We start from the raw sequence: 26,087 nt of genomic DNA, 5'->3' as shown, positions 1-26,087 counted from the left end.
AGGTAAGGGCTGTCACATTGTGGATTTTGAAGTGTGACTACGCCAGTGAAAATTTTAAGGGTTGGGTGTTTACAGGGACAGTTCCGGATCTATAAGTTTTGTCCCTCCCCCTGCAACAAAATGTGTAGAGACTCTCCCCAGAAGTCAGCAGTGTATATTTGCAACGTTAGTAAGTTTTAGTGCTACTTAAAAAAAAAATCAATTTCTTGGGCTGTTGGGCCCCTTAAGGACGTGGGCCCTCCCGCACTTCACGGTCTGCGGGTACGCAGATCCGGGCCTGCACAGGGATATTTTTCTCTTTTTGGAGGGGGGCTTATGTTTTTGGTGGGGGAGGGAGGATCTTCGCGGCATTTGAGGGAGTGCGGGGAAGTGGAGATGAAGGGGAAAGGGCAGCACCCATGAACAATTTTTTCTCACTTCTTTATTTCTGAAAAACTATTATCAATGTCTCAGAGCAAAAACATCCTCATTATTGAATAGTCTTTTCTTTGTGTCAGGGAATTTTTTGAGGATTAATTTTTTTTTAACTTTATTATGCATAAAAAAAAGTCTTAGATTGTTCATATATGCCCCTATAAGGAACAAATGCGGAGAAGACTGGGGCACATATGAACAAGGTTGAAAAAACAGGACAATCATATCATATTTCACAGAAAAACTCCTTAATACGAACCATATACGTACTATGTAGGGTCACACGGAGGAATTATGGGTCACTCACTTTCCGGTGTAAATAATGGTCACCAACGTTTTGCTGTTACAAATGTTTTTACAAAAATACTAAATTAAGTCAGCTTAATACATTCAATTTTAATATATCAAGGTCAAAAGCAGGGACGTGTCGAGCCCCTCACCTTTGGGGGGGGTGCAGAATTCTGAAATTGCCGACTCGAATGATGAGATTTGCCGACTGTGTATATATATATATATATATATATATATATATATATATATATATATATATATATATATATATATATATATACAGGGCCGGATTCAGACTTAAGCACATCCAAAGCTGTTTTAGGCATGGGGGGGGGGTGCTTTTTGTAGCTCAGATAATTTTTATAAAGGTGAAAAAGGCAGGCATTTTTAAAGTTTTTCTTCTCTCAATCAATGCTTTTCTTTCCACTGATACATGTGTTTTTTTTTTCCTTCTGTCTTTTCCCGAGTCGGAGCAAGGATATCAGGAGAATGATGCAGGGATATCCCTAATTTCAGGGGGTCCGGTGGTTCCTCCACCGGAGATTCTACATTTTTGAGACCTTATAAGGGGTATTTGAAACTACAAAAATATCAGGGGAAAAATAAGCAAAATACGCTTTTTAAAAGTTTTCACTATTTAGTAACGAAAGATAATTCAAAATAAAAACTGTTTTTGATACTACAAATCGTTAACATTAATCGACAGAGAAGACTGAGGAAGAAGAAAAGATAATGCATTGTAATATGCTCACATCGGCTTTCGGTATAGTTAATTTTTGAGCATCCCACCAAACCACCGACAAACACAACGTTGAATTAAGTATCATAAGATCAATAGTAAAAAAATGTATTAAATACTTTAAAAGAAATGGTGTACAGAGTTAGAGAACATGTAACAAGAACGTAATATCCTGACAATTCGCAATTAGGGCAATTCATAGTCACTTGATCAGAAACAAAACTGAAGCACTTTCCAAGAAGTTTTAGAGACTCAATTAATTATTTTCAAAAAGTCGAGAACAATTAAAATTATTGAAAACACTAAATTTGTACCTTTCAGTCTCTTATATTTTAATATTTGATTGTATAACTTTATAGAATTGTTTTAACTTTTTAAGAATCACCTATTTTAAGTTTAAAAAATACATGTATCGATTTCTCTTTTCAAAAATTTTTTTTCTATTACAAGTAGGGCAGATAACGAAAAAGAAAAGAGGTAGAGCAATACATTTGTTGTTAATAATGCTAATACCACTCGCACCACCGAGCTCGAGTAGCAAGTGCTAGTCGATTTAAGGCAGTGAGGGACGGCTTCCGTTTTAACGAGAACCATTTAGGTGGAAGTCTGAATAAGCTCAGACAGCAAACGATAGATGGAAGCAAAGTCTATCAACAATTCGAAATTTAGAACCACACCTGAAGACGAATAATTTCTGGTTCATCACCCCCAGAGGTATTGACTCACGTGGAGGACTTTTATGACTGCGATATATTTAACGTGCCCCAGTTATCATCAGTGAACACGGAGGATCTCCGACCGGCTGGTATTGAACTTGGAACTCTCCAGTTACGAGCCTGGCGCTTTACCGATCAATCCACCTCGGCCTTGTATTTTTTTTTTTTTTTTTTTTTTTTTTTGCGTGCTAAACTGGTAAACTGGATGCAGTAGAAGAAAGGTAAAAGCAAACAACAACAACAAAAGAACTTCCAAAATCCTGAATTCGGAATTAAATAAATAGAAAAATATGACGCATATGAGTTACGAAAATTTATCTCAATCAATATATTTCAGAAAAGTGAGAACCATAATTTGTACATTTTTGCTGCAGGATTCAGCAAGGATGTGAATTTGGCATCAGGGCCGGACTAATACTCCGTCAGTCCGTGCCCCTGCACGGAATAAAATATTTGAGGGGCGCAAAATTGCCAAATCAAAATGAGAGAAATATTGCGACCTAGCGGTTAAAAAATGGTTCCCTGGAAAACATTCTGGCGCCATCTTCAAATGAAGGCGATCTGCGATATCCCCACAAGTTTAAAGTAAAAGGTTTTAGTTCTTGTCTAACGTTAACTAATTAGAAACTTTAAATCATTTTAAACGAAGGGGAATCATCACCAGCAGGGGCGCCCTCCAAGTTAAAATTTTTGAGAGGGGAGAAATCCTCAAATAGCCAAACGGGGCTCCAAATTTTGTAGAATGATAAAATACGGATTTGCACACATATGTACTTACATCTACTAAATAGTTACATTTAGGCATTTAAGTATTTCAATTATGTCTCCGAATTTGCAGAACCGTGAGCCAAATTTTGCCGAATCATGAATTTTTTGGGAGATTACAGTGACCTCTTACCTCAATGCCCCCAAACATCTCAGTCCAATCCAATAGATTTTTGTAATGTAGCGAAGGGAAACCCTGCACGGCGTTAAAGATGAAAAGAAAAAAAGTTTTTTTTCGTTAAAATTTCAGAAGAAAATGCAAATTAAAAAATGAATATATTTAGTGAAACATCTAAACCAACTAAGAGCCGCTGAGATGAACGTTTTAAACAGGAAAGAAAATACGCAACTCTAAAAGGATTGATTTTCGCGAACCGTTAATTTTCGCGAAAATGAAGATAACGGTGATTTTACGAGCTGAAAAATTCGCGAATTTTGTATGTACCGAAAGGTGAAAATCCGACGAAAAAAGAGTTCGAGAGGTTTCAATTTTCGTAATTACGACGATGTCACGAAAATCACGAAAATTAAGGCCATGCGAAAATAAGTGCTTTTATCTTTTATAACTGCTCAAATCAGTGCATTACAGAAACTCATGGCAAGCTTTAGACTAAAAAATGTATTAATTTATAAATAAACAAGATAGCTTCTGGGGAGCTAATGCTTTTTTTCTTTCTGTTTTTCTTACTTTCATTTTTCCCTCCTTACTATGAAGATTTTGCAGAAGATTCCAGAGGCACGATATTTAAAATAAAATAAAGTGGAAAAAGTAACTATAGTTATTACACAAAAGTCAAAAATAAAATAAAATAATAAATAAATAAAAACACCTCGCTCCAAAGCTATGAAATATTTGACTGGGGCTTTAGGCGTTTGAATTTCAAACATATTAAAATGCAAGGGAAGGATGAAAATTAAAAATTTTTATATTTGCTTTTTTAGGGCTCTAATTTCGAAAGAGTTCTAAGGTTAAACCGTAAAAACCTGATCCCTATGATATCATCGAAGATTGTCCACAATTGCGTTTTCAGAACTTTAATTTTGAAAAATTTCCGAGATGGTGAGCTAAATCTCATCCCTTCCCAAAACACCATCAAAAAATTGCTTACAATTGTATAGTTATGATTTCAATTTTGAAAAGTTTCCGCGGAAGCATTTCCGAACCTCCCGAACCCATCATTAAAGATCAAATATTGTTTAAACGATTTCAGATTCGAAAAAATTCTGAGGGGAGAGCCACTTAATTCTCCTCATCCACACATTTTGAAGATCGTCTAAAACTGCAATTTTGGAAATTAAACTTCCGACAATTTTCTATGAAAAATTCTCCAATCTCATTCCTTTTCTCTTAGGGCAAACAAAGATGACTTACAATTTCGTAATTTGGACGAAAAATGTATGGTGGATGATCTCAGACACCATCCCGTTCCTTTACTTCAACAAAAGTTGCCTGCCGACCGAGTGGTGTATAGTGGTTAGGCGTTGCATCTAACGCCAGAAGACGCAGGCTCAAACCGGGCTCCAATCGGTGGATTTTGAAGATGCAGAAACTAGACAGCGACAGGGCCGTATGATTATGTAAAAGATTCCTCGATTATTCGCTTGGCTTGAAGTACTCAAGGAAAAATTAAATTCCTAACTCAGTTTCGCATCATAAGAACCCTAGAACCTTCATTTGATAAGAAAACTCGGCGTCGATATTCTCGTGGCTTCTGCCGATAGCTGTGTTACATTAAAGAATGCCCCTTAGTACAGAATAAAAAAAGAAAGATTGCTAACAACTGCAAGTTTTATTTATTTTTATTTATTTTTTGGAACATTTTCCTGCCTAGACATTCAAACAACCCCTTCTTCATTTCCTTTTTTAAATTTCGTTCAAAGAACTAAAATTTCGAATTGCTTAAAATTTCGTTTTGCCGTTTTGAGCCTTCAATTTTGAAAAAATCTGAAGTAAAGTCCCGTTAACATTCCTTCTCTTCCTAATATCATTAAGTCAAAAATAGAGTTTTTAGTACTATTAATTAGGAAGTTTTCCAGGGTGTAACCCCTGGACCCCAATTTATGCTACAAATTCACCCATAACGCAATGTTTATATTGTTTTTTTTTTTTTTAATCTATATAAATTATCACAAATTACTTATTGTTTTTACTTGAGCGTTGAACGACGTCCGTCCTTTGATTTTAGTTTTCTATGCTTATAATGCCGGCGTCCACGAGCCTAGGAATCAAATTATTTATAAACGACCTTCTCGTAATCTTTTTAATGCAAAAACAGTATCCTACACGCAGCACATAAAATCCAGCATCGGGCCTCTGGCATTTATTTAAATTTTAATGTCTTGAATTCAAATTATATTTGCGATAAAAGCCATTAGTAGAAACAAGAAACCCAACGAGTAGGGTCCTTTCGCTATTCGGGATTGCGAAAAACATAACTGGTTTCAAGATCTCAAAATTTAAACTATATTATCTACTTTTTTTTTTCACATAGAAAGAAGATTTGTAATATGCATGCAACACATAAGCATAATTTTAGACTAATTCTAGATTCCACATAGACAACACAAGTCTCCTCATTTGTATGTTCATATTCCAGTGAGGACTCCATCTTAAACCAGACGCTAGATCCGTGCTTTCTCAATTCGCTGGCTTATGAACCAAGAATTAGTTCTGTAACTGTTTAGCTATTTTTGAAATCAACAGAATTAAATCAGTAATCCGTTTGTTTTACAAAATGAAGTACTTTTAATGAAACTTATTATTAATATTTACATTAATTATTACCAAGTTACTTTGACACATTTTGTGCATTTGCTAAAAAAATTTAAAAAACAGCATGTATTTATTTATGTATTTGGGGGAGGAGGGGTTCTTTATACATGCAGTTCAAAAGGGACGCAATTTTTCCCTTTTGCACGGAGCTGTTCAAAAGCTAAATCCGGCCCTGTTGGCATGTTTTGCCATCCCCATCCCATTTGTTACAATTTTAAAATACAAGGTTTGCTGCTACTTTTAAGACTTTAAAGCACTAGAAATTAAAATCATTTTTTAAAGTATTCTTTTCATCATGCAATTTTTCGGTAGTTTGGGGACCCTAAGCTTAGCTTATACCTTGCTTAGCTTATAGGCAAATTCAGCACTGTATAATTCAGCACTGTTCCAATTTCCATAATGTTAATTTTACCTTTTAAAATGTTCAGTATTTTTATATTTCCCGCTTAAGAATTTTTTGTCATGTCTAAAATTCAAAAATATTGAATTATTTCTGATTATATTCTTATTTTTCGATTGATTAAAGTTTTAAACTTTTCTACTTCTGTTTTAACCTTCCAAAAGGGCGATCGCAAATAAAGGATGAGGGATAATTTTTTTCATTTTGATAATGTATTAGAAATGGTTTTTGAATTTTAATACATTCCTTTCCACTTGTTTCAGGATAACAGGACTAGCTTGCAAAATTACAACAATTAATTTAGATTTAAAAAAAAACATTAGTATTACGCAATGCGGTACTAGAATTTTTTTTCAGTAGACTGCTACGGAGATGAAAAAAACCCAAAAGTAATCTGCAACGTAGACCAGCTTTTGAGATTAGTCGTAACACTTAAAATGATTGAATAAGTAAAATGGAATGCTTGAAAATAAAATGCTAAATTAAAAAATTACGAAACGAAAGCTAAAAAGCTTCAAAATACTATAGAAAACTGAGGCACAGGTAGTTGAGGAAGCAAGTGCTTTTGACGTCTTATAGCCACTGAGGATACCTACAAAGATTTAGGCGCCTTTTTCATTATATTTTTCTGCTTAAAATTTGAGAAAATTTTGCAAAAAGCGGATTTTTTTTTTTCTAATTCAGAAAAAGTCTGCAGGCCTCCTCAAATATCTGCGACGGTTGTAACGTCACGCTGCTTCTGCTACCGGTTTGCGCAAGTAGAAATAAGAAATGCAGACAAGTTTTTCAGGATTACGATGACTACCGTTTTCCACGAAAAAAAAAATAATTAATTAAAAAAATAAAGAAAAGGATTTGTGTACAATTCCATGAGCATGCATTCCAGTACAGTATTAAAATTCTGGAAACTTTTGTGTGTGTGGGGGGGGGGGGGGATGTTTACATTACAGAAAAAAAATTACAGAAAATTGTACCGAAAAAATTAACGACTGCATCGCCAATTGATACACCACGTAACCTACAGTGCGAAGCACATAACACCGTATTTCCCCTGACTCGATGTGTCCCAAGTGGCATGGTGGTCATCGAAGTCGCCGGCAAATACGAAGGTCCCGAAATCGAACCTGCTGCTCGCATGTTGCATTTTTTACTCTCGTTCATTCTACCGTAAAATTTTACAGTAAAATAGGATTTTACGGTAAAAGTTAATGGCAGCATGGATGCCAGTAACTTTTACCGTAAAATTTCAGGATTTTTTTTAACGGTGAACTTCAGGCGGAAAAAATCTGTATGTGACTCTTATGTTACTGTAATGCAGAATAATTTATCTGTACCTAAATAGTAAAAATTTCCTAAAGTGGTTCAATTTCAAAGTTTTCTTTCAACTATCATGAACGTTACGTGAAAAAAATATCCAGAACAAAAAGCTTTAAATTTTCTACAAAATATCATCAAGTTAAGGTTAGAATTACTGTATGGATTTTTTTTTTTTTTTTTGTGCATAACGCAAGTTTTTTTCAGTACCTAATTTGAAATTTCTTTGCAAAAAACCTAAATTTTCAATTAGTGATTAGAATCAATAAAAATGAATATAGAATTCTGCTGAAGAAAATAAGTTTTTAAAACGATATTTTTCCACCTATAAAGATTCGAATTCACTATCTTCGCATTTTTTGCACGACGCTATAACCAACTGAGCTATTGGTTCTCCATTTCAAGATGCTATGCATTGAAGCAATGCGTAATAAAAGACAAAATAAGTCGATTTTTTCAAACCAACAACGAAACTGTGTTAATTGCTTCTTTATTTTTCGTCGAAAGTGGTGAAAAAACCTTTAAAACGGTGCCTTACTTATGAAGTTAATAAAGTATTGAGGAATTTAATGTGTTCTAAGTTCTAACAAAAACACCTTTGAGAAATAATATACATGATAATAACAACAACAGCAATAATGAATATTTAAAGCGGAAATTTACTGACCTCTTTAAAAAAATCCCCCCCCCCTTTTTTTTCTTTTCAATAAAAGTAAGAGCATGACTTTAAGGGACAATTCTTATTTTTTGAATAGTTATTCAAGCTAATGATTTAAATATTGTCAATTAACCTTAGTAAACTCCTGTATTAGGTTTAGATTTAATCGACAGTTCGTATATAAAAACAATTAGTGCTGTATGAGTGCTAGTTCAGATACAATATGCAAATGTTAAAGTTAAAAAAAATCAAATGAATTTTCTTTAGTTTATGTACTTATTCATCAAAATTGCATCAGCAATATATTCATTTTAGTATCAAAAAGTAAAGTTACAAACATTTATGAAGGATAATTTTATAAAGGAAGTTTCTAATGAATTAACAAATTTTCCGTCTCTGTAATTACTTGAATGAAAAGGAGTATCTTTCTCTATTTTCAAGACTATACTTTTTTGACTTACTTATTTTAACTTTTGACTAATAAATACACAAAAATCGTAAAAAATTGCTATTTCAAGCTTGTATTATTTGAAATAATGAGCGCTCAATAATTCTAACAAATAAATAACCATTAAAAGCATATTATACTCACAAATAATGTTTTCCTCATTGATTGAAGACGAGAACTCAAGACTTCAAGCGTTGGGAAAAAAAACATGATGTAGTATATCGAATGTTTTATATAGTTAGTTCTTTCTCGATAAAAAAAAAATCACAAGCTTTCTAAAATTACCTAATTGGCTGAAAACGTTATGGAACAACTACGTACAAACTGGAAGGAAAGATGGGGGGAAAGAACGAAAGAAAACACGGTCAGTGAAATAAAAGGAAAAAATATGCTTGCTCATGTACACCATTTTCTATTTGCAAAGGAGAAACGAAGGTCAGCCTCAAAAAAGGGCCATAAAAGCCCTCATCCCCTCAAGTAAAAAGATCTGTATCAGCACATTCATTCGAGGAATCGTCAGTTTCGAAGCCCAATGCCATTGCCTAAAACAGCGTTGCATCCTAGTAGGCTACGCGAATACATACCTTATTATGCGGTTTCCTCTTCTTAGACAATGATCGGATGCCCGACCCCCTCAAGCAGGGCTTACCCTCAAGGCCCTTTTTCGTGTCTCATTCTGAGTTCAGTAAAAAAGGCAATAGTTAGTCCAGTGCTGCCCCGTGCAGTAAACATTACCTTCCTCTTTTTAAATTCTGCTGCTCTTCCTATTTTACACAAATGCCGACTCGAGCAAAATCGTTATATAATGCCAAGTGGTACATTTCATGTTCCTTTTATAGCTCGGCATATTTGTCCCCTCAAAAGTCGATATGCAGAAAAAAATATTATCCGCTCAGATACAATTGCAACATTTGCCGACTGATTTGTCCAAAATGCCGACTGTCGAAAAAATCTGGGGGGGTGTCGCACCCCACTCACCCCCCTCTCGCCACGTCCCTGGTCAAAAGCAATGCAACAGTGAAATAAATAGGAGAAAAAAAAAACAGTTTTAACACTTCTATAAAAACATCTTTAAAAAAGATTGTCTCGGAAAATCATGATTTTTTTAAAGATTCGTGTCGGTGAAACACTGTTAAAAGGACAATTTTGTTGGTGCTGTTTTTCAATAACAAATGGCCTAAGCTTTTCATACCTACATACATTTTTTCTTCTTTTAAGAAAAGTTAGCATAAAAGTATACTGATTTATACCTCAGTTTAGTGGAGAAATTCTGTGTCACCGGGGTAATTTTGGGTCAGTTTATTTTCTGATATTTTAGATGGTTTTCTCAATTATTTTATTAAAATAATATCAGTATTAACATCATCTTATCCTTTTCTGTTATAATTTCTCTTTCAAAGAGAAATTTTAATGCTCTAAAAGAAACATTGGATGATATTCGTATATCATCTTCAATTGCTGCTGAAATATCCTGCCCTTTTGGCTAGCAAATCAATTTCAGCTTTGAAGATCAACTATGTCAGCATGCAAATATATATCAGAAAACTGCATTTCTACAGATACTGCGCTTTAGCTTCCCACAGCAGATTACCATACTAGAATTGGAAGTTTTGGGTTAATATTAATAATTTGGGGGTAACGTAAAAACAAAAAAGAAATAAAATAAAAATTAATAAATAAGTGTTAAAATTTCTGCAAATGTAATTTCAATCTTCATGTAAGTCAAATTAGAAAAATTGTTTTTCTGGGAAATGTTTTGTAATACAATCTTTTCGTTCTGAAAAGCAGTTGATAAAATTGTTTCTGATTTGAATAATCAATCTCATTTGATTGCGTTTATGAAATTCTGAGAAAATACAATTTACCCCTGTCAAAATTAAGCTCTGTAGTAGATACAGATGGCGCTTGTTCAATGACTGCAAAAAGCAAGGACTTCGTGGTTAGGAATGTAAAAAAAAAAAAAAATCAACGCAAAATTTATGGCGGATGCAACATTCAGCATACGCATTGTATTATGCAGCTAGAAATACTTCTCACGACAGCAATAAACATGGAAAACGTGTTGTCATACATGAAAAGTTATCGGTTTTAGAACATTCCGAAGTTTAAATCAAATGATGATTCTTCACTTTTCTAGGTAGGCGAACACTATAAATATTTTTTTCTTCAATGTTCATTGTACCTTTCTAAAATTTTATACGATTATTAAATATTAAAAAGTCGTCCGTCAAAGTGTGGCAGGCGAAAATTGCTTCTACTCTTCTAAAATTGGAAGGGAGCAATTGCCTGTTTAGTGATATATTGATAGTTGAAATTGTAACCCTAACTCCATTGGATTAACCCTAAACTCCAGTGGGTAGCGTTCATTGTGGACCATTCTTTCGTTTTTTCATTTCCCTGAAATGACACGGTCTTACCAGTAAAACAGTTAGGCTACCGGATCGAGTTCAGCCTTGTCACAATAAAGCCTTTCCCTGCATGTTAAACATTAACGAAACAAGTTATCAAATTATCATGCTGTGGTGCGAATTTCATTGTTGAAGCATGCGTGACACTATATCATCGGCTATTATTTATATGAGGACTAGAAAGTTGCCCGTCAAGGTATGACGGGTAAAAATTGCTTCTACTCTTCTACATTTGAACGAAGCAATTGCCTGTTTGGTGATATTTTGATATTTGAAATTTTAACCCTAACTCCGGTGGATTAACCTTAAACTCCAGTGGATAGTGTTAATTTTCAACCACTTTTTTGATTCTTCATTCCCCTAAAATGACTGTCTTACCAGCAAAACAGTTAAGTGACCAGATCGAGTTCAGCCTTGTCACAAAAAAGCCTTTCCCTGAATCTATACTAATAATATAAAGCAGTAGAGTTTGTTTGTTTGAACGCACTAATCTCAGGAATTACTGGTTCGAATTGAAAAATTCTTTTTGTGTTGAATAGTCCATTAATTGAGGAAGGCTATAGGCTAGGCAACATCACGCTATGACTAATAGGAGTGGAGCAGCAATAAAAAACGTCATGGAAACGGGAAAATTTAATTATAATTTAAAACTCTTGGAACGCAGGCTATGCGTATCCAAGGTAGCTCGACCATAATCGATGGTGTGGGCATTGCGATTCAGTGGGCGTAGGTTCGAGTCAACCATGAGGCAAATCTCGAGGATACTTTTCAGAGAAAATCCTACGTAATGTTAAAAATGATTTTTAAAAAACATACATATACAGTGACTCCCAAAAGTGTTCGTACAACTTGGAATTTTGTAGAAAACCAAAATAACGCAAAACTGAATTCGAATTTGAAGTCCAATTTTTTTTTCAAACCATTCCTATGCCATTCTGAATAAAACCCAGTAGTTTTTTTCAAAATATTGCCAGATTTTATTTTTGAAATTTGTCAAAGAACGAAGAGACAGAGAAAAAATACGCCACAAAAGTCATCGTACACTGAAATATTTTCGAATAAATTCATAACTAAAATTATCATATGTGTTTTTTTTAATTATTTTTGCATTGTAATGACACTGTAAAGTCATTTGCCTTTAATTTTTTGTTTATTTATTCCCCAATATTCTGCTTATTATTTTAAATGGCAGGTACGCGTAGAAAACAATAAACACGATTAGAAATTTGATTTTTTCCCCTCACAATAGCCGTAAATTGGTTTGAAATACCTCTAAATTAGTTAAGTTACACCATTCTATAGTGAAGTGCTTGATAAAATGCTTTAAAGAAAACAATCGGACCGAAAACAAGGTAAGAAAAGGTCAACTGGCAAAGTTAACAAAGCGTGATCGGAGGTTTACGGTTAAAAAAAAATATGAAAAATGCACATTTCAGAACTGAAAAAGTTTCTGCAGAATTGAATAAAACTTTTACGTTTAATTTTCACCTAAAATTATTCGCCCAAAATCTCTGATTAGCTGGATTAAATGGGACCTCTTCCCGCAGAAATTTTCTTGTTCGTGCGAAAAACAGTAAACTTACGCTTTCCGTCGTAAAATCAATGATAAATAAGCTCAAAACGTTTTGGAATAACGTCTTACTTATAGATGAAAATGAATTCAACAATTTGGGTTAAATTGTTGTATAATTGTAAATGGAAGAAAAAAATGAGGAATTTAATTTTAAGAACTTATTTGGATCAGTTAATCAGGACGGTGAAGGTGTTTTTGTGTGAGGGTGCATATCAGCATCAGGAGTTGGAAATTTGGAATTTTTTGATGAAATAATGAATTATGCTGTTCATTTAAATATTTTAAACAACAATTTTAAACTATTAGCCCAAAATTTGGTAATAGGAAGCAACTTTGTTTTTTATCAAGATAACGATAAGAAGCACACGTTTGCGTTTGGTGCCTCAAAAATTGTCCTTAAGCTTAGAAATATCTCCTCAATCGCCAGATTTAAACTTAATGGAACATATTTGGAGATATCTGGTGGCTAGATTACGAAAATACACCATTGAAACGAAAAGCGAACTAGAAACAGTAAGGCTCGAAGTGCGGCTGAACGCTTACTCAGAAATTGCAGAAAAAAAGAAAGAAAAAACAATGAAATCTATTCCCAGACGTTTAAAAGCTGTTGTTGCTACTGCATGATATTCTACTAAATAATAACTAAGTAAAAAGTTAGATTATTTACTAATTTTTTGAAATTTTTTCAAAGTGTACGAAGACTTTTGTAAGATAAAATTTCCGACACTTTTTGGTTTTTGATTTTTAAAAAATTAAGTTTTAATGTTTTATTAAAAACTTTCATGTGGTTTTGTTAAAAATAGATCATAAATCTTATAATAAAATACCTATTCCGAAATATTAATTCTAACTAATGGATAAGGGCCTATTTCATTGAAAGTCTTAGGTGTACGAACACTTTTGGGAGCCACTGTATACTTATCGTTGTCTCATTTTTCTTATTAACTAATAATGTAAAGGTGAAGAGTTTGTTTGAACTCCCTAATCTCAGGAACTACTGATTCGAGTTCAAAAATTCTTTTTGTGTTGAATAGTCCATTTACTGAGGGAGGCTATAGGCTATATAACATCACGCTATGATTTTTAGGAGTGCAGCAGCAATAAAAAATGTTATGAAGACGTAAAAAATTATATCTATATATATAAAAATGAATGTTTGTCTGTATGTCATCCATGAACTCAAAAACTACCCGGCAGATTTAGCTGAAACTTTCACTGTTTGTTATTTTTGGCACTGGGAATGTTTATAGACCAGTTCGAAAAAAATCCGATCGATAGTTCCTTTTTTATTCCAATTTAAGTCACAATCCATTGGATAAATACGAATAAAATTATCGGCTGCAGAAATTAATTCGCGTGAAAGATCTCATTGATAAGAAGTTAGCTGTTGCCATTTTTTTTGAGTTTGAACAAATAAATTCTTTCTTTATTGTGTTATGGCTTTTCATGCAACGGGGGGATTTAAAACTGTTTCTGTTTGATATTTTTAGCGATTGATTGATCTTGCAAACTGCGTGAGTACAAAATTTGAGTATAGTCACGGCTTCACTTGATACGTGTTTCTATAAGACGCGATAAGACGCGTATCGAGTGAAGCCTTGGTATAGTAAGCTAATCGGGACTTTTAGACACACGATTTAGATACGTGTCACATAAATTTTGAAAAAAAAAAAAAAAAAAGCGAACGATATGTGCCATTTCGAGTCGAGAGTGAAGAATTTGTATAGATTGTGCGTATTTTTGACATTCTGAACGCATTTGCTGTGCAGTTTTTTTTTTGGTAGCATCGTATACCATCGACGACTTGGCGACATCTTATAAATTCAAAAGCATCACGTCATCTATATATATATAAATGAATGTTTGTCTGTATGTCATCGATGAAGTCAAAAACTACTGGACCGATTATTATGAAAATTGCTATATATATGTATTTTTCCACGGAGAAGGTGCATAATATGCTCAATGAAGCCACTCGCCACCAGGTGGCACTGCAGAGTAGCAACTTCTGCCCCGTTCAAACGATTGTCATGAAAATCAGTATAATGATGTATTTTTTGTTGGCGTAGCAACGCGCGTCGGGTACAGCTAGTACTTAATATTATGAAGCTGAAGAGTTTGTTTGTTTGAACGCAATAATATCAGGAACTACTGGTTCAAATTGAAAAATTCTTTTTGTATGGAATAGTCCATTTATTGAGGAAGGCTATAGGCTATTTTTTTAAAAAATCAGATTGACCGAAATATTTGTGATTGCAAATTAAATGTTTAATTAATTGTTTAGTTCTATGATTTCCTAATAGATGTCGGGGTAAGTTTAGTTCTATAAATTCCTAATAGGTGACGGGGTAAGTTTACTCTTCGAGAGGGCACTGGCCGACAGTGCCGATATCTGCAAGGAACCATGCCTGTGCTACGCTGTTGTGATCAGCGAACAGATTTTTGAATGCTTTTTTTTTCGATGTTCATGTGCATAATTTGAATTTGTAGGATTTTTCTATTGGATTTTCTTTTCCTTATTTCATCAACGTTTGCTTTTGTTCTTATAGTTGACGATAGTTACTTATCTAAGTAAATTCATTTGTCGTATTATTCAATTGTGATTGTTCTTTATAACGTTTTCATTATAGCATTGTTTATTGGGCGAAACACTTTAAATTGCAGGAAAAAAAACCTTCACTCGCTAAAGGGCAGGGTTACGGTAGCGTGGTTGCTTGGTGCTTTAAGCGATGAACTATGTAGTTGAAGAATTATTTTGAGTTTTAAAGCTACTGTTAATTATTTTATGTGTTTTGGCGAATAGTTTTAAATTCCAAAGCGACTTTTATAGGTCTTTTGAAACGGTGTGTACGCATTTTACTTGAAGAAAAATGATCTTTTCAAATTAAGCGGGGAAGGGGGGGGGGGCGTGCATTCGTTTTGTTCAACGGAATCCTTTTAACTTCTTAGCACGGGCAACGCCGTGCGGTTACTGCTAGTGTTAAATATTACTAAAAACATATTATCAAGTTATCATGCCGTGGCATGAGTTTCATTGTTGAAACTCGTGTGTTACTTGATCATTGGCTATTATTTTCATAAGGATAACATAAATAACAGATTTTGACTACTTATTTGTTGAAAAAAAGAATTCTTTAGGTACTTTTTAATTAAAAAGTCATATTTTAAGCAAAAAACTACCATTTCCTTAACACTTCCAGTTCCACTTTTTCATAGTTTTTAAAACTTTTTGTGTTTATCTCGTCGTTAGATACCAGAGAGTGATATGACCCTTCAATTTGGAAATACAGTAGAACCTCTCAATAAGAAATCTCGATACATCGTCCCTTAAATTCGGTGATTGATGTGTGCTGTGTATTTAACTCCGCATAATTTCATTAAATATTTCATATATACTAAAATTCAGAATTATTCAGATTGGCAAAAAATGAATTAAAAATTAAAGTTTTATCAAAACCCTATCAACTCTATCAAGTATCAAATTTTGTGATCGGTTTTTATTAATTACAATTTTGAATCAATGTGCGGATGGGACACATAAGTGCGTAATGGATTTGTTTGATGACATGTAACTTACAATGCAATACAAAGCAAAAAACTATGGTAACATTTCAAGTTTTCCGTACAAATCTTGCCGTGGGTGGCGCATTATCAGTCAACGGGTTACGGGTCAATTGAAGAAATTTATTAAAGGGAAAAACATGAATGTAGGTCTCTGTTTTTAAGAATTTGAGACAAATATTTGTTTTTTGCATGTGAAACAAACTTTTGCCACGTAATTTTTGCACAAAAAGTAAACCTTGAATTCCAATTAATTCAATATTTTCAATACATTTATGTATTACTTTTTGTAATTTTCCTCTGATACTGTCCCTTAAATAGAGCAGTGTTTCCAGATTGGGGGAAATTTCCCCATTTTGGTGAAATCTGGTGCTTTCTGGAGAAATTTTGGGGGAATGGGTTTTGAGGGGAATTCTTTGGGGAAAAATGTTTTCCTTGGGGAAAATCTGGGGAAAAAAACCTCGGGAAAAAAGATTTTTTTTCGTATTTAAATTCGCGTCAAGAAGTAGTGGGAACCATTGAGAAGGAATACTAATGGAGGGAGCCATAGCAAATGTCTCAGTGAAATAAGCTTGGGACCCAATGTTTCCCAAGTCAGGTGACTTGTTTGGCTGGGAAGATGTCGCGTTTTGGCACGCAATCGCTCTTTCGGCATTAAATATTTTTCAGGTGACACGACGGCGCTTATCATAAAGCCGGGGCTACAAATCAGAGCAACTCTGGCTCCAACTCCTTTACCGCATAATATTAAATAAATAAATAAATAGCGGATAAAAATACAGGTCTATCATTCAAACTCCCCCTCCCCACTTCTTTCCGGATTTTAAAATATAATGTAACTGCATTTTTCATGTATTTTGATGTTTATTCCCTGAAATGACGGGCATGTACAAATAGTTTAAAGTGTTCAGTTATTGACTGAAAATTTATGGATTCATATGTATTGTAATCAATGTTTTGAAATGATTCCATACGCAGCATACTAGTATTTAAATTGAAGCATAAAAACAGCAAATCTTTATTCTTGCGCATCTGCTGTTCACAGGAGCTTGGCGAGAAGATACTCGCCAACAAAGCAAATGTACACAAAATGCTTAAGAGCCGTTAAAATAATTACTAGTTAAGTAAAAAGTGTTTTTATGGAACTAAAATGTTATTTGCACTCAAGATATACAATGTTTTATAACTTTTATAGATAAAATAAGTACAAAAATTAAAAAATTATAGGCAACTGTGGAATATGTACTCGTTGAATGCATATAAATGTTATTTTTTCTTTATTTAGAAGTAAAAAACATTCGTATATGCTAGAGAAAAGTTACTGGACCTCCTGGTGTGGCTTTTTCCTCACAGTTTACAATGCTAGAATACTGCACTATTACTATAAATCTAATTTTTCCCTTCTACAGTTAAAGGTTGTATCATGCATGGCTTCAGCTAATGAAAACTTCTTCAGCGGTTACGGTCAACTCAAAATTGCTCCCCAAGTCACATGGTACTGTTGCCTTATCGGGATAGTAGGGTTGCACTCTCTCCATCTATTCCTTCTCAATGGTGGGAACATTGTTTGTATCAAACAGCGTTGGTTTAGCTTTGCTCAACTTTATGGAATTCGCATTTTGCATTATGTGGAATATTATGTTATGGAATTCGCATTAATGTTCTGCGTGAGTAACTAGTTGATACGTGAAACAGGTAAAAATAAGTGTGATGAAGAGTGTTCTTGGATAAATATATACAAAAATCATAGTTTAAATGTACATACAGAAGCAGAGTAGTAAATGCGAGTAGAAAAAAAATTTTTTGGTTATTTCTTATCTCTCTGTCATGCGCTTGTATTTATGACTAGTGGCACTCGCACGGCTTTGCCCGTAGTAGAAAATTAAAAGGTCTTTTGGTCCCCCTGTATATTTACAAATAATGCATGATGAATTTCTCGCCAATTGACTTGCCCACGTTATGTTTCCACGTTATGATAACTTGGTCATATACTCGTCCATCTTTTGATAATTTTGCTCGGGAAAATGCTCTTAAAATTGGAATAGAAAAAGAACAAAATCAAATTTTCAAAAAATCGCTTAAAGATGCACACTCCCATGCTACAAACTAATTCTTTGCCAAATTTCATGAAAATCAGCCGAACGGTCTTGGCGCTATATGCGCGTTAGAGATCCTGACAGATAGAAAGAGATCCGGACAGAGAGATATCCAAACAGAGAGACTTTCAGCTTTATTATTAGTAAAGATAAAGAAGGCAAAAAAAAGAAAAAAAAAAGCGAAAATGTGAAGAAAAAAAAAGTTGGGGAATTTTATAGGAAAATTTGGTTATTTGGGGGAAATTTTTTTTTCAAGAGAGAAAAATATTAGAGGAAGTCGATTCATTTTATGAAAATATTAGTGGAAAAATAATTTTTAGCATTTGGGGAATTTTGGTAGAAAACATCGCTTTTTGGGGAAAAGTTGGAAGGGAATTGGGGAAATCTGGATTTGACCATCTGGCAACACTGAAATAGAGTGTCCCTTAATGAGAGGCAAATACATGGAGGTTCTTATTCAAAGGGACTGGGACCAGAGAAAATGTCCCTTTACTAGAGGTGTCCTTTATTCAGGGGTGTCCCTTGAAAGGGGTGCTACTGTAATTAACTAAAAACAGGTTTTACGAGAAAATGTTAAAAAAATTCCCCCCCAAAAACGTGCTTTTCGCCCCTAAGTTTAATTGATCATTATTTTAAAACCGCATATTTCATGTATATTAACTTTTCGAGGTTTATATCACAATAATATGTTCAATTATCATTTTTGCAAAGTTTCAAATCTTCAGAGTGCAGACTTTTTTCGCTATAGAGCTGTTGGCGTAAATAAAAACTTTGAAAACCTGGTTATGAGAAAATCAAGAAAGAAAAAGTAAATTTCAGTTATAAGCAGCGCATTTTAGTTAACTGAATTTCTTCAAGTTTTCTCAATAATTCATCGATTTAAAAAACAACTGCGGATTTAGAAAAAACACTGAGGCTCCCTAAATTTCTCAAAATCTCAAAAATCGATTTTTTTTCTCGAAAATTATAGTGTTTGCCTACCTTAAAATGAATTAGTGAGCAAATATTTCGATCTGACTTAAAACACGAAGTTTGCGAAACCTTTAACTGTATTCTGTCACTGTTGTTTAAACAGTTTCCCTGAAATGTAAGAGTTTTCTGAACTGCTTTTCAAAAGGACTATAGTTTTGAAAACTGTCTTATATTCTTTCTTTTAACGAAAAAGAAAAAAAATGGAATTATGGAATAATACTCTTGAAATTTTGTATCAGTGATGGATGCCTTTCATTCTAGGACATATGTCATCAAGAGTTTTGGAAATAGAAAAAAAGCCAGAAACTTTGGAGGTAAGTATTTCATCATTGTCTGTCTTTTTTTGAAATTGCTTCAACTGCGAGACCTATTTAGAGCTAAGAATTTCTAAACGAGTATTTTTTTTCTCCAGGTTTTATTATCTGTATTTGATACTTGAATTTTGGATTTTGCGTCCGATATCTACCAGTACAATTATCATAAAGATTATTTATAGCGTACTAGACGACCCAACAGACGTTGTTCTGTTCAAACTTTGTAAATTGAAAAGTTAAAAAATTTCAATAAACCATCAAGTGTTTTTTTGAAATAAAATAAATAAAAACGAAAATATTTTAAGCTGTGCTTGGTATTAGAATGCGTATATTTATTACAACTTGATTTATCTAATACCCACTGAGCAGTTGTTTTATTGACTATTATTTCTCCCGTACTTGATGGTTTGTTCCTTCAGCCATTCTCAAAGGATAAAAACCGTCCTAAAAAACTAACTACCCATCTAAAACAAACGGGAAATCCCGCTGCAACATCTCCTGTACGAAAAAGAATAAATCAATCGAAAGGATATCGTTTAAAAAAAAATGATAAAGGTAAAACAGTTCTCTGAATAAGCGAAAATCACTCATCCCCCCCCTCTCCCGATGTAAAATAAACATTCTTGAACTAAAATGACTAAACACTCCTTAAAACCGAAAAACAATTCTTTACAAATCAAAATATTTCGCCAAATAAGCAAAAAATACAATAAATTACATTAAGGGTAGCTTTAAAATGTAAACAAATGATCACGCAACTCTTTTGTTTATAACCAAAGTCGCCAAGCCACCACGTTACTGTAATCCAGCCGATCAGTGAGCGAAGCCAACTCCGACCAATTAGCGGTCCAATCCTTTGAACGAAAACTTTTAAAACTTCATAAATTGCGTAATTTTTTATTTCCATCAAATATAAAGATCGTTCACTGCACTGATTTTTTGTGTGCAGAACTATCCTGTTGTAATTTATCTGGACGAAAATAAAATTTGTTTCGTCTTTAAAATTCCATCATCTTTTCCTTTGTACTGATTAGTTAGATAATCTTTAAAGTATTCTTGACATTGGTGCCAAACCTCAGATGGATTTCAGCCGAGAAACAAATGTTGCTACGTACAATACTTTCTGATCATTTAGTTAGGAAAACCTAAAGCACCGATCCGGTCACATGGTTCAACTACGGCGACAGAATACACGTTTTGCCTGAAAATTGCAGTACTTAACTTTAAAATATATCACTGGACCTGAAATCGTTGCTTTCAAGAAATGAAGGCTTCACTCTCTCTCTCTCTACATTTTATCTATTCTCAGTTGACAAATTACAGTAGGAAATTTCATTATAAAATGCAGAGCTAGCTTTCTTATTGTCGTTTGGCAACGGGTTAAATATTTATTTCAGTTCTCGCTCAACAATAGGTTAAAATAAATATTAATCATTTGGGAGAGTTTGCCATCCAATGTTTAAATTAATTAATTAGTTAACAAAAACGTTTCCGATTCGATCCATCGCGCTTCGAAACCATGCTTGCCACTACTTTATTTCACACAAAAAATTTGATCAAAATCGGTCCAGCCGTTTAAAAGCCTTATGGTGACAAACGTACGCACAAAAGATTTTTATATATTAAGATAACGCGTTCTGTATTTTTATATCTTATCAATCTTAAATGATGGCATTTAGTTATCCGAAAAAAAAAAGTTTTGCTGTTTTAGTTTATCTATATCGATGTTTTTTCTTGAAAAAAAAAACGGAATTTTACACAAAAAATAATGTTTGTATACTTTTTTTGATATAAAGTCTGCTTGAATTGAGCTCTGAAAAAAATAAATAAAATAAAACTGCAGCCGATTTGTAACTATGACATAAATATCTCTACATAAATATTAAAAACAACCGTCACCATACTAATCTAAAATATCAGAGCAACATCAACTTTGGACAAGTGAGTATAATAAGCAATTCGTGATTGCTCGAAAAAAAAAAAAAAATCAGTTGAGTGTAGTGTATAGTTAGCTGAGCTATATCATGAGTCATTGGTATCTTCTTTCGGAAGATTGTTCCAGCGATGTAGCATTGAGATCAGTGGCGAATTCTGGATTTAATTCTGGGGTGGCTGAGATCATTAAAAACGTATGTCTCCTTGAGATCACCAAAAGTTCATTGGTGTAAACAAAGTCGTTTGAAAAAAAAAAAAAAATAAGGTGTCAATGGCTAATGAAATTTTCTGAGTCACAGTTGAAATGATCTAAAATTTGGTATTCAGTGCTAAAATGTTAAAATTTAACTGTCAGTAAAAATAAAAAAAAATAAAAAAAAATAAAATAAATAAAAAAAAAAAAATTAGACATTATTTCTAAACAATTTGAAGGCAAAAATAACAATTTTTGTTGATTATGAAAAATATTGTCCATGGCAAATGCAAGTACACTAAATGTAAGTAAGAAAACCAGAAACATCGTGAACTAATAGTTAAAAAAAGGGAAAAAGAAGATAAAATTCTGAGACTTGACACTAAGCGCATTAATTAAAGAGATCTGAAACTGTTTTCTGACTTTCTTCTTGTAGAATAAATAAATAAATTTTTTGAAAAGGCAGGGAAAATTTTCCGAAATTTGAAAGGAAATTTCGGAAAACAAGTATCTCCATTACTATAGCAAATTCGTGTACAAACCTGAGGGAAAACGAATAAAATGATAAAGATAGGATGGATATAGGAAATTATATATTTTATTATTTTACATTAAGATACATACACAATAAAAAAAAGGCTAATAGAAAAAGAATTTAATTCTAGTCTGGGGGCGGCTGCATCCTCATAGCCGCCCCCCTGGATTCGCCACTGATTGAGATTACCCCAAAGTCTACACGCACATACACATACCATGCAACGTGTTATTTTATTCAGTAAGGTAATTTAGTTCCACGTTTTGCATTTCCAAGCATTTTCGGCTACTTAGATAATTTTATATGAAATGTTTACACTTTCCTCACTTTATTCTTTCTTCTAGTTGATTAGAACAGCCGGTGCGAACGATGTTCACTACACTTGGCATGTTCGTATGACGTTCTGGTAAGTAATGGTTTGGCCTTGTATCAAAATGTGATTATTGGGAAATTTTTACATGCTGTCATGATTCCCGTTTCAGCTCGTAACGTAAGTGCACCGTATAACATGGAGCTGAAGAGTTCCAATTGTCAATGGAAAGGAAAATTTTCCCGTTCTGAAACTCCGTTTGCAGTCCTTCTGAGCTCCCAAAAAGCAAATAGTGTCCAAGGAATCCCGATTCGTAGTACCACATACTTTCTATTCACCTAAGATACCTCCATTCAAATAATGTGATTATGATCCAGTACGACTTACTGCAAGAGAACGTATCTAACAACTTTTATATTGGGGAAAAATAGTTTAAAGAGAGGAAAAAAAGGAGAAGAAAAAAAAAAAGCCAAGATTTAAACAGTTTTTAAGATTATGGGGGTGGGGGAGAATCTGGCGTGGTCCCTATACTACTTCCTTTTGTGTGTATTAAATAATCGGTGTTTTTTAATAACTGAAAAGAAGGGGTGCATAATGCATGTACTCATGTACGAAAGTTAGAAGCAATACTTCTTGACTGAGTAGTTTTTTACACATTTTTCTGCGCATATAAAGAGCTTGATAAACGTAGAGAATCGTACTTTCAACTGTAAAGAAAAGTGGTGTATTTAGTAGCGTCTGTGACCTAAAATTGCATAACAGCTCCGCGGAACGTGTTTAAAGTATAAAATACAATATAATAGCGACTTAGAGTCAGCAAGAAAGCACTTAATTAATTGCACCCCTGTTTGTCATGAATTAATGTAAAAAAATATTTTACAGAGTCATTTTTCAAATACTGACAATTTAAACATGATTGAACGGGTATCTTGTTGAATATTGCCAATAGCACCAAATTAAAACCAGATTTGAAAAAAAAAAAAAACTTTCTCGCTAAATTTGTCGTTAATTGGGTGATCTATCACCAAGGAGTTGAGAATTTATAATGCCATTTAAGTCTGCATTAAAGTTACTCTGATTTGCTCCAAAAAAGAACCCTTTTGATTATTCAACCATTCAAAATACAACCAAAAGAGATGGTGCACAACTAAACAACACTCAAATTCTACTTACAAAATTGCAAACTTCTACGCCGCATCGTTTCTGAGTTATACGAGATACATACATACGTACATACCTACGCACGGGCACGTACAGGCATCAAGAGAACACTCGTGATAATTGACTCGGGGATCGTCAAAATGAATATTTCGACTGTTCATACATTGCACATGCGAATGGTTCATAAAAACAACTCAGCATTCATTCGGAGGTCGAAATTGAGGGAAATGTTTTTCGGGATTGCAATACTTCTTTTACTATGTAAAAGGAAATAAAAAAAGATACTCCTCTGATGAAGTGACAAATTTGTACCTCTGTGATAAAGTTGAAATAGTTTGGTTATGTTTGTTAGAAACACTTAATCCACTATGTTATTTTGTCTGAGCGGAAGTATCTTTTGTGAAAAAAGATTTTCGCTGATGCGGAGGCGGATTTTACTGAAACTTAAAATGAAAATTTAGAACTTTAAAAACATTAAGAGACATTTTTATCAAACTGAAACAAATCTTTTCTTAAGACCGTTGAAAACAAGAAATAGATGAGTACACACTCTTATTTCAAGTCATTATATACTAAATTCATTCTGGGTAATCGATACCTTCGATCGAATAAGACTTCTTCAACTAATAAGAAAACTTCGATTGACGGTTCGAATGTCTGACTGAGGTTAGAATTGGCTGGTGAATATGACTGTCAAACGATTAAATAGCATTTTATAGTATGATGAGTGCGACAAGCATTTTAAATCCTTCCTAATCCATTTTACAGACTTTTTATTTCATTCTTTTTTCTGCTAACATACAGAGAGGTTCTCAAGTGGGCGGTCCCCCATTTTATTTTCAACATTATGTTAGTTATGATTGAATGTTTGCTACACACAGCACACCTTGAGATATTAAGAGACATAAACATCGGTAGAACACAATCCATATCGTAACACGCCTGAAATCTGCGGCATGTTCTCGCAGATGTTTTGCGGAATACCGGGGATTCGGAGATGTTTTGCCGCGAAATCATCTCAACTCATCAAAGTGGCGGAGAATTCCACTCTGTTACAACATGGATGGTGTTCTACCGATGTTGATCACTCTTAAGACTTCAAGGTAACTGTGTGTAACAAACATTCTCATAACTAACATAATGTGGAAAATGAAAATGGGGGACGCTAACTTTCTGGCCTTTTCTGTAGATTTGTTAAAGCAGTTATAAAAGTACAACACGTGCAATTGATTACTTGTCGGAAATATTACAATTTAAACAACATTATACTCATTCTGTGGGTAAATTTGGAAGCTTTTCTTTTTTGTTATTGTGGTATTGGTGCCTAATGGGGTTGTTTCCTTCAAGTACTACTTTTATTCACTGAAATTAATAGAATAACATAAATAAATAACATGGAGCGAGAAAAAACTTTTATTTTCCAACGCTTGATTTTCAATTAATTTTTTAAACTGTCCTATTTTGAAAACAAAGCACGGTCTTTATGACGTCACAAATGACGGACTTTGGCGCATCTGTTTACCGCGTTTCCACGTTATGATGATCCAGACGCGAATTAAATATTGCGCTCTACACTTGCTATCAACTATATCGTTGCCAACACACGTGAGTAAAGAAGCGAATTGAATATTGTGATCTATGAATGGCAACATTAAATGGCATTTCATCATTTGTGATGTCATCGGCAGAAGCGTAAACAATAAAAGCGCACCGATTAAAATACTTTTGTAAAAATATTAAACTTTCTCAAATTATTTTAAAAATTGTCAGATCCTACGTTTTTAAGCATGCTCTTTCAGAAAAAAGTACTTCTAAAATTTTGAAAACGACCTCATTCTGATTTCTTTACTTAATTTTCTAGCACTTCTTTTCCATTTCTCAAGAAAAACTAGGTTAAGCTTTAAATTTTTGCCTCCAAGCTTTTCAATCCGTTACTTAAATCTGAATTTCGTTTCAGGAACTCCATTCGGGTCCTTCTGAACGTGGTTCTCGGATTAGGAGCAATCTTGCTGGCCTGCGACGCTCAAGAAAAGAAGTGTGCCCCTTCCGTTTTCGGCGACTGTTGGCGATTCATGGCTTCGACTTCGTTTTGAAATTCCTAGCAGAAACAATAAATGTGGCTGCAATGGTATGAAAAGGCTTACAAATGTGTTAAACGATGTAAAGAGAAATTCAAATAAAACATGAATTTATGTCCGCTTCGTTTGATCCTTATTTATAGACAGAGGAGAAATCCACGATAAATGACTCTCTTCCGAGAACAGACCAAAGCGTGTTGCGTTCTTTTCACTAGCTTGAAACCCATTTATATAGAGGATAAAATCAATCTTCTTCTTCTTCTTCTCTTCTATATATATAAAAATGGAGTTTGGTAAATTTGTTCCCTAAGATCTCAGAAACTACCCGGCAGATCTGGCTGAAACTTTCACCGTTTGTTCTTTTTGGTACTGGGAAGGTTTATAGACCAGTTCGAAAAAAATCCGATTGATAGTTTCTTTTTTATTAAATTTA

General features: G+C 33.7%; 1 protein-coding gene across 1 annotated transcript in view; it reads left to right on the top strand.

Annotated features, from left to right (window-relative positions):
- The window catches only part of LOC129217535 (uncharacterized), a 28,030-nt gene extending 2,262 nt beyond the window's left edge, over positions 1–25,768 (top strand). Inside the window, exons 2-4 of the mRNA XM_054851852.1 lie at positions 19,390–19,442; positions 22,450–22,511; positions 25,534–25,768. Coding sequence (XP_054707827.1) covers positions 19,390–19,442; positions 22,450–22,511; positions 25,534–25,669 — 251 coding nt within the window. The 3' untranslated portion in view covers positions 25,670–25,768. The remainder of the gene's footprint in view (positions 1–19,389; positions 19,443–22,449; positions 22,512–25,533) is intronic.
- The last annotated feature ends 319 nt before the right edge of the window (positions 25,769–26,087 follow it).

This window comes from Uloborus diversus, chromosome 2, assembly GCF_026930045.1.
Source record: "Uloborus diversus isolate 005 chromosome 2, Udiv.v.3.1, whole genome shotgun sequence".
Lineage (NCBI taxonomy): Eukaryota > Metazoa > Arthropoda > Arachnida > Araneae > Uloboridae > Uloborus > Uloborus diversus.
The sequence above is the reverse complement of the archived record's forward strand: the minus strand, read 5'-3'. Positions and strand labels throughout refer to the sequence as shown.